Source organism: Platalea leucorodia, assembly GCF_965183815.1.
Source record: "Platalea leucorodia genome assembly, chromosome: 23".
In the NCBI taxonomy this organism is placed as follows: Eukaryota; Metazoa; Chordata; class Aves; order Pelecaniformes; family Threskiornithidae; genus Platalea; species Platalea leucorodia.
The window spans coordinates 1,218,446-1,232,706 of record NC_138845.1 but is presented as its reverse complement, the minus strand read 5'-3'; the positions used below and the strand labels follow the sequence as shown (position 1 = coordinate 1,232,706).

General features: G+C 67.4%; 2 protein-coding genes across 3 annotated transcripts; both read left to right on the top strand.

The window, feature by feature from the left end:
* The first annotated feature begins 11 nt into the window (after positions 1 to 11).
* Positions 12 to 1,818, top strand: NABP2 (nucleic acid binding protein 2). 2 transcript variants are annotated; one of them, XM_082332532.1, is made up of 7 exons: positions 12 to 38; positions 445 to 539; positions 609 to 747; positions 818 to 889; positions 964 to 1,045; positions 1,155 to 1,221; positions 1,335 to 1,818. In XM_082332532.1, the coding sequence occupies exons 2-7, from the start codon at positions 461 to 463 to the stop codon at positions 1,505 to 1,507; spliced, it is 612 nt and encodes a 203-aa protein (XP_082188658.1). In that variant the 5' UTR covers positions 12 to 38; positions 445 to 460; the 3' UTR covers positions 1,508 to 1,818. The 2 variants fall into 2 exon arrangements, with proteins under 2 accessions (XP_082188658.1, XP_082188659.1); XM_082332533.1 differs by lacking the exon at positions 12 to 38 and having other exon boundaries at positions 117 to 539.
* Positions 1,819 to 3,029: 1,211 nt separating this feature from the next.
* SLC39A5 (solute carrier family 39 member 5) lies at positions 3,030 to 6,047 on the top strand (the record flags this gene model as incomplete). Its single annotated transcript, XM_082332535.1, has 10 exons — positions 3,030 to 3,406; positions 3,494 to 3,674; positions 3,817 to 3,991; positions 4,512 to 4,681; positions 4,780 to 4,917; positions 4,997 to 5,057; positions 5,132 to 5,323; positions 5,477 to 5,557; positions 5,631 to 5,821; positions 5,898 to 6,047. Exons 1-10 carry the CDS (start codon positions 3,048 to 3,050, stop codon positions 6,045 to 6,047), a joined length of 1,698 nt encoding a protein of 565 aa, XP_082188661.1. The 5' UTR covers positions 3,030 to 3,047.
* Between the last annotated feature and the right edge of the window lie 8,214 nt (positions 6,048 to 14,261).

The following is a 14,261-nucleotide window of genomic DNA, read 5'->3' as shown; positions in this document are numbered from 1 at the left end:
GACTTCCGGGAGTGCCCGCGGCGGCGGCGCTCGGGCAGGTCAGCGCGCGCAGCGGAGGGGGGGGGGGGGGGGGGCAGCGGCGGGGCGGGAGGCGCGAGCGCCCCCTAGTGGCGGGGCGGGAGGACGGGGCGCCGAGCACCCCGGGATCGGTACCGGCCCCGGTGTCCCCGCAGCCCCGTCCCCGGTAGCCCCGTCCCCGCGGTCCCGTTCCCGGCATCCCCGGTAGCCCCGGTGTCCCCGCAGTCCCGGCCCCGGTAGCCCCGGTGTCCCCGCGGACCGGTCCCCACCGTCCCCGTCCCCAGCGGCGCTGCCCCCGCGGCCGGTTGCGCCCCATCCCCGCGGGCCCGTCCCGGGGGTGCCGTGGCCGGTGTCGTGTGTCGTCCCCCCCCCGCCCCGGTCCCCGGTGTCCCCGTGCGGGGCCGGGGGTGACGGCCGCGTCCGCAGGGCCCCCGCCGGCACCATGAGCACCGAGACGCTGGTGAAGGACGTGAAACCGGGGCTGAAGAACCTCAACCTCATCTTCATCGTGCTGGAGACGGGTGGGTGCGGGGGTCCCGGGGGGGTCCCGGGGGGGGGCCGGGGACCCCCTGACCCCCTCCCGCCCCCAGGCCGGGTGACGAAGACGAAGGACGGGCACGAGGTGCGGACGTGCAAGGTGGCCGACAAGACGGGCAGCATCAACATCTCGGTGTGGGACGACGTGGGGAACCTCATCCAGCCCGGGGACATCATCCGCCTCACCAAGGGGTAGGGGGGGGCTCCCGGGACCCCCGGCCCCCGCCGCCGCCCCCGCCTGAGCCCCCGCCTCCCCCTCCAGGTACGCGTCCGTCTTCAAGGGCTGCCTGACGCTGTACACGGGGCGCGGCGGCGACCTGCAGAAGATCGGCGAGTAAGGACGGGGCCGGGGGGGCGGGGTGCGGCGGGGGGCGGCGGGGGGTCCCCACCGCCCCGCTCTGCCCGCAGGTTCTGCATGGTTTACTCCGAGGTGCCCAACTTCAGCGAGCCCAACCCCGAGTACGTGGCGCAGCAGTCGCAGAGCAAAGGGGTGAGTTGGGGCTGGGGGGGGCCAGGCTGGCACCGCCGGCACCCCCGGGACCCCGAGCGCGGCCGCCCCGGCTCTCCGGCTCACGGCGGCGTCCCCGGCTGCTCCGCAGGCCCAGAACGAGAGCGCGAGTCCGGCTGCTTCGCAGACCACCCAGGGCCCCCCCGCAGCACCCCCAGGTAGGGCGCGCAGCCCCCTCCCCACCCCACGGGCGCGGGACCCCCCGGTGCCCACCCCGGCTCGGGGGTGCCTCCGGCCTCCCCTTCCTCCCGCTGCTCCGCTCTGCCTCCAGCCCCCGACAGCCAGAACGGGAACGGGCTGAGCCCGGGGGGCCCCGCGCACCCCCCCAGCGCCCCCGCGCACCCCCCCAGCGGCCGCATCACCCGCAGCCAGCCCGGCCACCCCGGCCCCGCCGCCGGCCCCGTCAGCAACGGCAAGGAGACGCGGAGGAGCAGCAAGAGATAACGGGCCGGGACCCCCCGCGGGCCCTCTCCCTCCGGCCCCCGGCACGGTCGGGGGAGGGTCCCCGGCCCCCTGGCCCTGAGCAGCCCCCGGGGCGAGGAGGGGGCCGGCCGGGCCCTGCTGCCCCCCACTCACGTGCCGCCGGGGCGGGTGGGGGCGGCCCGGGCCCCCCTGTCTTGGGCCGCCCCGGCTCAGGGGTCCCTGGGCTGAGCCGCGTGGCCACTGCCCGGCTGCCCCCGGCCCCAGGGGGCCGCAGCCCCCCACCCCGTGCCGCCCGCGCCCAGCCACCGCCTGCCCTCGTCTGCGCCGAGGCAGGCGGCCGGGACCTGTCGGGGCGGGTGTTAATAAAGGTTGACCTCCTGCCTGCGCCTTGCCTGCTCCCTGCCTGCGGCCCTGGCCCCGTCGCGGGGGGCCCGGGCCCCCCTCGCCCTTTAAGGCCCTCCCCACGCGGCCCCTCCCGGCGCCGGGGCTGGCTGGGAGCAGCGCCTGGGTGACCCTTGGCCCCCCGCTTCGGGCGCAGCAGACGCCGCGGCACGGGGACAGGGACGGGGGCCGGTCAGCGGCGCGTCCCCCGGCCCCCGCCATCGGCACAGCGCGGCCCCAGGTGAGCCCCGGGGGGCGCAGGGGTCCTGGGGGCGCGGGCGATGCCGGCGCTGCACCCACCGGGACGGGGCCCCGCGCACGGGGTGATGCCGGGGACTGCGAGGCCCACCTCGGCGGGAGGGGGTCAGCTCTGGTGGAGGTGGGGGCACCCCTGGCACCCAGCGCCGTGGTGGGCATGACAGTGGGGCACCAGCTCCCGGAGTCAGGGGATTTTCCCAGCCCCATGGCATCAGCAAGTCCCACGTGGAGGCGGAGGACGGGCCCCATGGCCATCTCGCCGTCCCGCCCGGGGTTTGGCGTTTCCCATCACCGTGCAGAGCTGTTCCCGCGTCCCCGGCGGTGGGGTGGGAGCTGGGGGGGGCACGGCCGTGCCAGGCGGGGGGGTGGGTGGGTGCGTCGGGGGCGCGGGCGGGTGGGGGTGCGAGCGTCCTGCCGGGGGGTGCTGCTGGCGTTATCTCCCCGCCCGGTGAAACATTAACTCCAACGCAAAAGCTGGCCCAGTTGCAAAACCTCGCCTCAAGGACGAGTGTCACGGTGTCCCCCCAGCGCTGTCCCCGTGCAGCCCCCCCAGCGCTCACCCTGGGGTCCCCGGCCCCGCGGGGGGCACGGGGACAGCGCCTGGCCCTGCCCGGCTCCCCAGCCCCGCTCCCCGGTGGGTGTCCCTGAGGCTCGGTGCGGGGACGGGTTTCCCTGGGCCGTGACCCTGATGCCGCCTGTTGCTTCCCAGCCATCCCTGCGGACGGACGGACGGACGGGCGGCAGGAGGGTGCGTACCCGGGGCTGCTTGGAGGGACCCCGTGTCCTGGGAGGGAGCCACGGGCGCCGGGGCTGTGTCCTACGGGGCCGGGGACACCGCAGCCCCCGCTGCCCTCACGACAGCACCCCCCTCTCCCCCAGCTCCGCCGGGGACCCCCCTCCACCGCCCGCAGGATCCGGCCCCATGGGCCCCCGTGGGCTCCTCCTGGGCGTCCTGGGGCTACTGGCTCTGGGGGCCAGCGGGGAGCCGGGGCCGCTGCCCGAGGACGCGGCGCAGGAGCACGGCTACTACCTGCAGCAGCTCTTCGGGCAGTACGGGGCCAACGGGACGCTGCCCTTCGAGGGGCTGGCGCGGCTGCTGGGCAGCCTGGGGCTGGGCCGGGTGCAGGTGGTGCAGATCCAGCACGAGGAGCTGGGCCACGGCCACGTCAGCCACCTCGACCTGCTGGAGGTGCAGGAGGAGAAGCACCGGCACTGGCACCCCGTCTGGGAGCACGGCGGGGACCCGGCGCCCAGCGCCCCGCCGCCCACCCGCTCCCCCAGGTACCGGCCGCCCCCTCGCCCGCGCCCCGGGTGCTGGCCCCCCCACCCCGGCGCGACGGGGGGCTCAGCCGCGCTCGCCTCCCCCAGCCCGCGGCCCTCCCAGACAAGAAGCTGGACGAAGCCGGCGTCCGCCGAGCCCCCCGGTGCTGGGGCCACCCCTGGGAGCCGCGGGGCGCCCCCGCACCCCCGGCGGGACCAGCCCGGCCTGAGCCTGCTGGGGAGGGTGCTGGGCTTGGAGCACTCCGGCGCCGACCACCCGCACGACGACGTGAGCGGGGCCGGGGGGGGTCGTGCCGTCCCGCGCCGCTGCCGCGCGCCGGGAGCCCCCGGGGAGCCCCGGCTGCTCCTCGTCCCCCAGCGGGACCCGGGAGCCCCGGCCCCCCAGCGCCGCTCACCGCCACCCCCCGCAGTGCCTCAACGTCACCCAGCTGCTGGTGAATTTTGGGCTGGACTCGGTGTCCCAGCTGACGCCGGAGCAGTTCACCCTCCTCTGCCCGGCCCTGCTCTACCAGATCGACAGCCGCGTCTGCATCCAGCACAGCGATGAGGTGACGCTGCCTCCCCCGGGGGGGGCCCTGTGGCCAGGTAACCCCACCCCGGGGCCCCTCCCTGGCCCCCAGCCCCAGGTCAGCCGTCCCTGGGTCCCCTGTCCCTGCAGCCCCGTGTCCCCATCAGCCGGTCCCCAGGTCTCACAGTGCTCCATCCCCATCCCTAGGTACACCGGCGCCTGCTCCCCACGTCCCCGTCTCCGTAGCCCCATCCCTGGCTCCCCCAGCCTCTGGTCCCGTGGCCGCTCTCCCTGCACCCTGAGCCCCCGGTCCCCCATCAGCTGGACCCTGCCCCTGCGTCCTCATCCCTGGCTCCTCCGTCATCAGTCCCCTGTCCCTTCATCGCCATCCCTGGATCCCTCCAGCGCCCGGTCCCCATGTCCCCAGTCCCTGCCACCCCATCCCTGCATTGACCATTCCTGCATCCCCGAGTCCCCCCCCGCGTCCCCATCCCCAGGTTCCCATCGCCCCGCAGTCCCAGGGTCCCCATCCTGCATCCCCATCCCCGGGTCCTGCACCCTCCTGCCCCGGCTGTGCCCGTCTCACCCGCCCCGCAGCGCTGGGCTGGGGGCTGCTGGCCGTCGCCTTCGTCAGCCTGCCCTCCGCCCTGGCCGTCGTCCTCGTCCCGCTGCTGAGCCGCAGCTTCTTCCGCTCGCTGCTGGCCTTCCTGGTGGCGCTGGCCGTGGGGACGCTCTGCGGGGACGCCCTGCTGCACCTCTGGCCCCACGTAGGTACCCCCGCCCCGGCGGCCCGCAGCTGGCACAAGGCAGCTGGGGGGGACCAGGGTGTCCGGGTCCCCCGAGCCACCGGGTCACCCGTGTCCAGGCCCAGGGGAGGCACCAGGAGACGCTGGCGGAGCCGGGGGCCGCGGTGCTGCAGGGTCTCGCGGTGCTGGGGGGCATCTACCTGCTCTTCCTGGTGGAGCTGCTCCTGGGGATGCTGCGGCGGAGCCGGGAGGCCACGGTGAGAGCCGCGGGCACCGGGCGGGGCGCAGGGCTGCCGCTAGGTCCAGCTTCGCACCCAACGCCTCTCTCTTCCCCAGGGACGCTCCCCTGGAGAGACCCCCGACGTGGCCGCAGGGGTCCCGGCGCCGTCGCGAGGAGGTAAGAGCCCCTCGCGCCCCGCAGCGCCCGCGGCCGCCAGCCCCGGCACCCACCCCGCGTCCCTGCCACCGCAGGGGCCGAGCTGCGACGCCTGACAGTGCCGGAGCCGGAGCTGGAGCTGAAGCCCCACGGACGCCCCCACGGACACTCCTCCCACGGACACTCCCACGGCCCCGCGCTGCCCCCCAGCCCCAGGGCCGCTGACGTCGTCTGGATGGTGGTGCTGGGGGACGGGATCCACAACCTGACGGATGGGCTGGCCATCGGTGAGGGGCACGGGGGGACGGGGACGGAGGGACAGGGGTGCTCAGGGACGGGGGTGCGTGGGGACAGGGGGCAAACGGGGGGTGCACAGGGACAGGGGTGCACGGTGCAGCGGGGTCCGTGCAGGTCCGGGGCGAAGGACCCTCTTCCCGCAGGTGCCGCCTTCTCCCACAGCCTCTCCAGCGGCCTCAGCACGGCGCTGGCCGTGCTCTGCCACGAGCTGCCCCACGAGCTGGGTAGGTGCCCGTGCCCCCCGCCAGCCGCGGCGGCCCGGGCGGCCCCCCGCCACCCACCGTCCTCTTGCCGCAGGTGACCTGGCGGTGCTGCTGCGGGCGGGCACGGCCCCCCGCACCGTCCTGCTCCTCAACCTGCTCTCGGCCCTGCTCTCCTGCCTGGGGGCGGCAGCAGGGGCGGCCGTGGGGCAGAGCGCATCCCACCTCACCCCCTGGATCCTCACTGCCACCGCCGGCGTCTTCCTCTACGTGGCCCTGGCCGACATGGTAAGGGGGCGGCCGGGGGCACGGCGGCGGGGCTGGGTCTCGCGCCAGCCCCGCTGAGCCCCCCGCTCTGCCCCAGCTCCCCGAGGCGCTGCGGGGCGCCGAGGGCCCCGGCGAGGGCACCTGGGGCCGCTTCCTCCTGCAGAACGCGGGGTTCCTGCTGGGCAGCGGCATCATGCTGGGCATCGCCCTCGCCGAGGGACGCGTCCGCGCCTGGCTGCAGCCCTGAGCAGCCCCGGGGCTCGGCCGCGCTCGCCCCCGCTGCCGACCGGAGCGGGGAACCGCGGCCGAGCCAGCGGCGGCCGAGCTGGAAGGACGGCAGGAGTCCCAAACGTGCCCCCAGGACTGGACTTTCTCCTCTCCTCGTGACCCCCAGCGGCATCCGCCGTCCCCGGGAGGCTCCGTGGCTCAGCCCTGTGCAGCCCCCCGGGGTCCCCTCGCCGCCCCGTGTCCTCTCCCGGGGGACCGGGGCGCCCGCGCCCCCCGGGGGGGGACGGCAGCGGGTGCTCGCTCGCACGGCCCCGGGGCGAGGTCGCGCGCGTTTCCCCGTCCCGCTCCCCCCGGAGCGGCCGTTAGCGCAGAAAGGACAACAGGACATAGAAGCAATAGCATTTTAATAAACATAATTGATTCAAAGCCACAATATGAATAACAGGACTTGGTCGCAGCTTACATTGTATAAAATAGATCAAGTCTGAATGCTTTTTTCTTTTTTTTTTTTTTTCCTTTTTATTTTTTTAATTTCTTTTTAGTTCCTTTTCCCCCCTCCCTCCCCGAAGGTGATGCAGGATTTCTGAAAATACATATATGGAACATCCGAGACAAAAGTAACCGCTCACTAGGCTCAGGCAGGGGTAAGGAGGAGGCCGACAGGATAGCATCTGCGCTGCGGGGACGGATGGCTTGTTGGGCTGATTTCCTTCTTCTCCTACGTATCGCCTCACATTCGCTCCCTAGAACCGCGAGGGGGCTGAACAGCTTTGCGTTTCCCTTGCACGACACGAAGGGATTTTGCTCGCTCCAATTTCCTCTACCCAGAGACAAGTGCTTCGCTGGTCGGGACCGATTTCGGGGCTCTCTGGGGCGCCTGCTCTCAGGAGAAGGGCGAGAAACCAGCAAGCTCAGGGGGACATGGCTCAGTTTGCCCACCAAGGCACCCGGCACCTCGAGGCCGCCGTGACGGCCCCGGGGAGATTTCATACTTTTTTTTTTTTTTTTTCTATTATTTTTAAATTGCACATCAAAACCCTACCCTACTTGCGGCGGGTCCCCACGGGGCAGGCGTGCGGGGGCGAGGGGCCGGGAGCCCCCGCGCCCCCAGGAGCAGAGCCCCGCTGGCCCCGCCAGCCACGCGCTTGTGCTTTGAACCAGTGGTTGAAGGAAGAAGCACCTACGGAGGGGAGGGAGACGCCTGAACCGCCGACGCGGCGGCACCGGGATCTGCATCGTGGGTGCCGCGGGACGGAGCGCGGACCCGGCCTCGGACGGGGACGGTGCCGATGGTGCTCGCTGCGGGGACGTTCGGGCACCAGCCCCTCGAGCTGATGCGCTCACCTCTCCCTCCCTGCCCAAGTACAAAGGCATCCATGTTAAAGGTCCCCAGCAAGGACGACTGCCAATTAAGGCCCTGCCGCTGACGAACACCAGCGCGGCCGCACGCTGGTTTTTGCTCAGCAGGTTCCACATTTCAGTGCACTGGAGGGGAACGAAGCCGGGGAGTTAAAGTAAAAATACCTTCCGAGGAGACGAAGCAGCTGCTACAGACGGAGGCGCGGGCGGACGCCCAGCGCGCGGGGCCGGCGCACGGGGGGCTCGCTCGGGGCCGCTCCCCCCTCGGCCCACCCCTTGCCGGGAGAGGGGCGCTCGCCCGTCGCAGGCCGATCCGGGCAGAGCCCGGCCGTTCTCGCTACACGCACCGACGTCTTGGTCCGGCGCCGAGGCCGCGGGTCCGAGAGGCGCGAAAGCGTTTCCCCAGGTCTGCGCCCCAGCCCGGTTATTGCCAGAGGTAGGTGTGAACAGTGCAGAGAAGACACGAATTAAAGCAGCTCTTCGTTATCCCACCACCCCAGAAGCCCACAGCGTTTCTCCCCTCCCGCGCTGGCTCTTCCCACGGCACGGAAAGCTCCTGCCGCGGTGCGGCCGGCCCTGCCCCGGGCAAACGGGGGGATCGGGGCACCCTGTGCCTGGGCTGGCCTCGCACCGGGGCACCCGTGAAGCGTGGGGGCTCAGGGGGCTCAGGGTGCCCAGAGCAGATGGAGCTGGGAGAGGAACCGGCTCGGGCCCTTTCCCCGGAGAACATCGCTCTCTGCTCCCTGCAAAGGTCTGAAACAGCCCAAAAACCAGCGCCAGGGACTGGGGTGTCCAAGTGCTGGGGGTGCCCAAGGCTCCGGGGTCCGGCCAGCCCCCGGGCAGCCGAGGGGACGGCCACGCCGCAGGCAGGGAGCGAGGGCGGGCTCCGGTCCCTGCAAGGGGAGCCGGGCGCCGATGGCTTCGGGGACGCCCGGGGAGCGGCTCTGCCGAGTGCCAGCGCCCGCTGCCCCGCGTTTGGCACATCGGCAGCTGGACAGGGAGAGGCCCGAGACCCCTCCCCGTCCCACCGACGTCCCCCGAGCCGGACACCCGCAAGGGGACAGGCAACAGGCAGCGGAGCCACGGCTGCCTCCCGGGGCAGCGCCGGTGTGGCAGGAGAGCGCTGAAATACGGACCGAGAGACACTGCAGCCGTCAAGCGCGGGCCGGCCGGCGGGCCGGCCCGGAGGGCTGCCGGAGCAGGGACCGAGCCCTTCGTTACCAGCCTGGGCTTCCCTGACGCAGGGCAGGTGAGAAATGAAGCAAATCTCCGTAAACTCCCTTCCACGCGTATTGAGGAGGAAAAGGGAAGAACCTACCGAATGACTGCAAAAGGACTTTGAAAGGGGTCTTAGAGAACTTGGAAATCTTTAAAGCTAAGCGAGCGCCTGCCGAGACGGAGCACGTGCGTGCCCACAGACACAGACCCACGCGCCTAACATCCGCGACCCCGGCGAGGGCGAGGAACGCCGGGCACCGGAGCCAGGGAGGTCTCTGACCGGCAGCACCGCGTCCTCCTTGCAAACAGACGCCGTTCCTTAACGCCCAGCCCTGCCCAAACGCCAGCTCGCGGCTTGCTGCTCCGCGCTCGCACTAAATCCCAGCCCGTGACAGAATCCAGCCCGACACCTGCAGCATTTAACGACATTTCCCGGACACCAACAGGTTTGGAAAGAGCGGGGAAGCATCACGAGGCCCGGCCGTACCTTCCGCCGTGGGCTTGGCCGCTCCCTGCCCAATCCCTGCTCTGCCGCGCTGGGACGGAGCTGGAGATCCGCAGGGAGAGGCTCCGGCCTGAAGCCGGCTCTCACGGCTCTCGCCGCTGGGGACGGGAGCCTCAGCAGGTTTGGGGCGCGCAGGAGAGGGAACAGAGGCTGACAGCAGAAACCGAGGGCTCAAAAAGAAATTCAGATCTGTTAGAGGAGGGGGAGGAACCGGCACGCAACGATTTCAGTGCAATTTTCAAGTCCATGCTGCAAAACGCGACGGCTGTAGCAGGTCGCTTCAGGATGCAGCTGCGGGAGAGCACGGCTGCTGCGGGGCACCGGCTGGAGGGACGGGCAAGGATGGGACCCCAGGCAAGGACCCGCCTGCTGGAGGGCTGAAATTCGGGCTCCATCCTCTCGCAAAACCAGCTGGGCCGCGGGTTTTGCTCTCAGCCTTCCTCTGCCCACTCCCCCTCTCGTCCCCGCCGCCGGAGCCGGAGGCTGGCAAGGGCTGAGGGGCGTGGGACAGGGGACACGCGAGCTTCTCGCGGCACAGAAGGACGAGGACCAGCTCCGAGCACCGTTCCCCTCGCAGCCGCAGCCAGCCCCGGCGCAGCAACCCCCGGCGGCCCCCAGCCCGCCTCCGGCGCGTGGCGGGGACACGAAGCAAGCCGCCGCTTTGGTCAGTACCTTCAAGTAGGAAAAGCGTTCTCAAGTCCAGCGCTCAGGACAGGCTCTGGGTTTGTCTTAATGCCCTCCGAGCTCCCGCACCGCAGCGCCTGGCACGTCGGGACCCTCCGCACGTCGCCCACGACCAGCCTACGTCATCTTTGATTCTCCTTTTGGTCAAACCCCCAGGTCTCTCGCAGGCAGGAGCCGGGCAGCGTGCCCCCTCCGCCCCCTCCAAATTGGCCACGTTTCACATAGTGCAAAATTCAGGAACGGAACAACGGCGCCGGCATCGAGGCGCCTGAATACCACCCACCCGATGGGAGCCCTCGCCTCGCCCCGCAGCGGGGCTGGGACCCCTCGCGCCGCCGGCCCCGCTCCCCGGCCTCTCCTCCCAGGGAGGGCAGCCACCGCGTTTTATCCGACTCGGACTAACTGAACCGGCAGCTCCATCCACGTCCTTCGCCAGAGGCAGAGCTCGGAAGGGATCACTCCTGGAGCGAGGAAGCTGCAACAGGTCTGCGGACAGACGGGCAGCGCCGGCCGGGGTGGGCAGAGCAGCAGGGTGGGGACCCGCAGCACCCCAGGGCTCCGAGGACCCACGACGACCCCTGGAAACTAAGTGCAGAGCACCAAAGAAATGGCAGTTTTGGTCAAGCCGTGAGGAATTCGCTCCCTACGGCCTTGGAAAAAAAGAAAAAGAAAGGACAGGAGGAAGGACCAGGCGCGCGAGGCAGCAGCCGCCCGCCCTCCGCAGCTAAAGGAGAAACCCCCGCGGGACCGAGAGCTTCGGGATGCGCAGCACGAGACACCCGGCACCCTGGATCTCCGAAACACCACACCCGCGGTCACGCACCGTGGCTCAGCTAGAGGTTTCCATGCATTTACTTTATTATTTTCAAGTTGACGAACAATATCGATACGACTGGGTTGAGTAAGGCTATTTTCCTCTTTTCTCCCTCCTTCTCCCCTGCACGGGAAGCTCAGACAACGCCCAGACACACGGACCCGCACACGAACCGCTTGCACGCACACGCACGCCAGAACACCGAGACACAGAAGAGGAAGAGTCGTTTATACCTGACTGGTGATGAGGTCTGTCCTATCTTATTCAAAGAAATGTTTATGTGCATAATATACAGAGGTGCAGCATTTACACATAGGATATTGTAAAGACACAGAGCTTGCTACAGATGCCTTCGAGTCCTTAGAGACGCATCCCCCTTCCCCGCCCTGCCCCTCGGGGGCTCCGACTCCATCCCGTTCCAGCCTCACGCCGCAACTCCGAGGATTTTAGTTTACCTAAAGAGCCGCGATGCAGAGAGCCGCTGCAGAGACCCGGCAGGTCCCTCGCCTCGGGCGTACGTTACCCTCCGCCTCCCCGCTCCGAAGCTCCCGCCGACGCTTCGGCCCAGTCTCGGCTTTGTTGGGTTTTTTTCTCCTTTCAAATGCACCCAGCTCTGCTGAGCCCAGAAAAATTCAGCCAGGAGAAGAGGTTTGAACGGCTCCTCGCGTCCTTGGAGAAAAACAAAGAAACAAAGAAAAGGAGGAAAAAAAGGAAAGAAAAAGGGAAAAAAAAAACCAAAACCAAACCCGAACCAAAGAATCCGCGTGTCCGCGCCAGTATCTCGAATGGAAGGGGGTGGTTTTTCCTTTGGTTTCTTACTGAAGGCAAAGGTGAGCGTGGGCTGACAGTCTGCGCGGGTCCGACCCCGACATCCGCGGCTGGGGGGACCCCGAGGTCCCCCCGTTTGTGGTCCCTGTGGCAGGCGGGGGACGCGGGGACCCTCGGGGGCAGCTCCCCGGGCCCACCCCCGCCCCGCCACACAACAGAATAAAATCAAAGAAAAAGATTGTTTCTCGGGTCTTTGCCGTTTGCTCTTTGTTTTGGTTTTTCACTTGTTTCTCGCTACCACCTCACCCGCGGCTGGGGGAGCCCGGCAGGGCCGCGGTACCTACGGAATCACCACCACACTCCAAGTGCTCAAAACAAACAAACAGGAAAAAAAACCCTTGTTCCTTTTTTTTTTTTTTTGGAGTTTTTGCTTTGTTTTTAGTGCTACTTTTCTATCTGCCAGATTCCAGCCCCGGGCTACGGCCGAGGGGGCCGGGGACTCCTCATCTGCATCTCGCTTTTGGTGGCGGGAGCTCCTCGCTCCGTCCGGGGCCGGGATGGGGCGGAGGGGGCCGGGAAGGGGGTGGTGGAGGGGGGGGGAAACGTTTTCCTAAAGAAAAAACAGCTTCCAATTGCCTGCAGCTCGGGAACAGCAACAAGAAAGAGACACCGACCAGCTTCTCATCACCGTTAGGTTCTTTTTGAATTTCGTGGAAGCGCCCGTCGCGAACGAAGCCAACGCCAGCCTCCCGGGCCGCCCTCCGCCAGGCCGTTACATTCAGTGTTTGTCAGCAGTTTATATGGCTCAGCGGGGCCGCAGGGCTGGCAGCCCCTTTCTCTAGCAATGGCAGTGCAAATACACCTTTTGAGTTGAAATGTATTTGTGCTGTTTTGTTTTTCTCTCGCAAAACACAACTTCCCTTTGTTCATTCATTCCCTAGAAACAAACTTTTTTTTTAAAAATTAAAAATGAAAAAATAAACCCAAAGACACTCTCTTATCCCTTCCGCTCTTGCTGCTCTCTATCCCGTGGGATGCTAAAGGGAATCCAGACTCATGCTTTAACAAAAGTGCTTATTACTTGAAGCAAGTGCTTTGGACCAAGGGGCGGAGAGAAACTTCCTTTTTTCGGAGGTGGGGGCAGCGGAGGGGACGGGTGATCCGGTGCCTGCGCGTTCGAAACCACGAGATTTCAGTAGCAGTGAGGGGGGAAGCGGAAAAAGTCGCTGCTCGGTGAGAGCTACCCCAAGGGTGCCGGGCGCCGGACAGAACGCTAAGCGGGAATGGTCCAACTTTGGCATAAAGGTCCGCGGGAGGGGAGGGGGGGAGCCCCCGTCCGCCGCCCCCGGAGGGGCTGGGAGGGAGCAGGCGGGGCAGCGGAAGTTTCCCTCCATCCCTCTTTGCAATGCACTAGGGAAACCATCACAAATCTCGTTTAGCAAAATAATGCATTATTACCAAACACTTTGATTATTACTTAAATTGTCAAGCTGTGCTGTCAAATGTATACAATACAGCGTTAAAGGAGAACAAGACTGGTACCTGCAAGGAAACTGGCCGCACGTCCCCCGTCCCACCCCACCCCATGCTTCCTCCCACGTGCTCCCAGACCATGGATGCGCTGCTGAAACCTCGTTTCCCTCCATCATTATTATTATTATTATTATTTTTAATAAGACACAAGGGGAGGGGAGAAAAAGATCCTCGCTAAGAGCAAAGAACACACGTATATAAAGCATGGTGCTGCAGAGAAGAAATGGAGAAGCCCTTACAGAGATCACATTGATTGTCTCGTCATCGTTTTAGTCTCATGGTGAGCAGAAGGTAACACGTCGTAGCGCAGAAACAAGGCCAGAAGAGAGATCAGTTTTCTTCTCTAAACAAAGAAACTGAAAACCACAATAATACTCCAAAAACTAAGGAGGGGTGAAGGAAAAGCAGCATTCTCCGTGTGCTCTAAGGAACGCTCTCACCCTGGCTACAGGAAGAAGCCATGTTCAAGTGAAAGGGCGCTGGAGCCCCGTCCCCGTCAGCGATGCTACAGCCACACACACGGCATCGAGGAGCGGGGCATGACGGGCACGGCCGCGTCCCTCCCGCGGCGGGCACGGGACGGCCCGGCTCGGCTGGTGCCTCCGAGCTTTCCCCAGCTGGCTTCGGGCGAGCCGGAGCATCGCTCAAGAGGACGGAGCCGTCGCGGCCCCAGGGTCTGCCCCGCTCCGAACCCATCTCCATCCCTGGGAATCGCTGCCCGCGCCGGGGACGGGAGCCAAGGCCAGGGGCGGCTCAGCCCCTCCATGTGCCTGAAAAAGTACTTTAGCCCTTGAAGACGACGGCTCAGGACTTTGGACCCATTTTCCTGCCCCGCGGGGAGGGTGAGGGCCAGGAGCGAGAAGAGATAAAGTGATGCCTAAATTCCTCCCAGAAAGGGAAAGAGCTGCAAGAGGCAAGTGCGGACTCGACAGCAATGTAAACAAGTCTCTTTTTCCAGTTCTCCTCTGTAGAATACTGAAAACGATCTTCAAAAAGGATCTTTTTATTCAAGTTTCGTGAGTTTATTCTAGTTCCGAACTGAGGTATTCGGTGCAGAAAGGTTAACACTTTCTTTCAAGCTAGAGGGGTGGGGGGAGCAGGGAGGGGAGACGCGATCGGCCAGGGACACGATCCTACGCCGGCACCAAAGGAGAGGAATCGCCGGCCCAACAAGCCGCTGCCGCTGCCCGGCCGAGAGCGGAGTGGAGGGGGCTCGCGGTCCAGAAGGGGAGGATCCCTCCGGAGCAGGCAGAGGAGCCCTGCCCGGGGACCGGAGCCCTCCGGGGACCAGGCTGGCCACCGCTCCTGCTCCGAGATCTCACCGAGGGCAAATTTCTCGAGTGCTTTGCTGA

Coding starts and splice junctions, on each gene's coding strand:
- NABP2 (XM_082332532.1), top strand. CDS start 461: ATGAGCACCGAGACGCTGGTGAAGGACGTGAAACCGGGGCTGAAGAAC. Junction 748..817: donor ATCATCCGCCTCACCAAGGG/GTAGGGGGGGGC, acceptor CTCCCCCTCCAG/GTACGCGTCCGTCTTCAAGG. Junction 1,222..1,334: donor CCCCCCCGCAGCACCCCCAG/GTAGGGCGCGCA, acceptor CTCTGCCTCCAG/CCCCCGACAGCCAGAACGGG.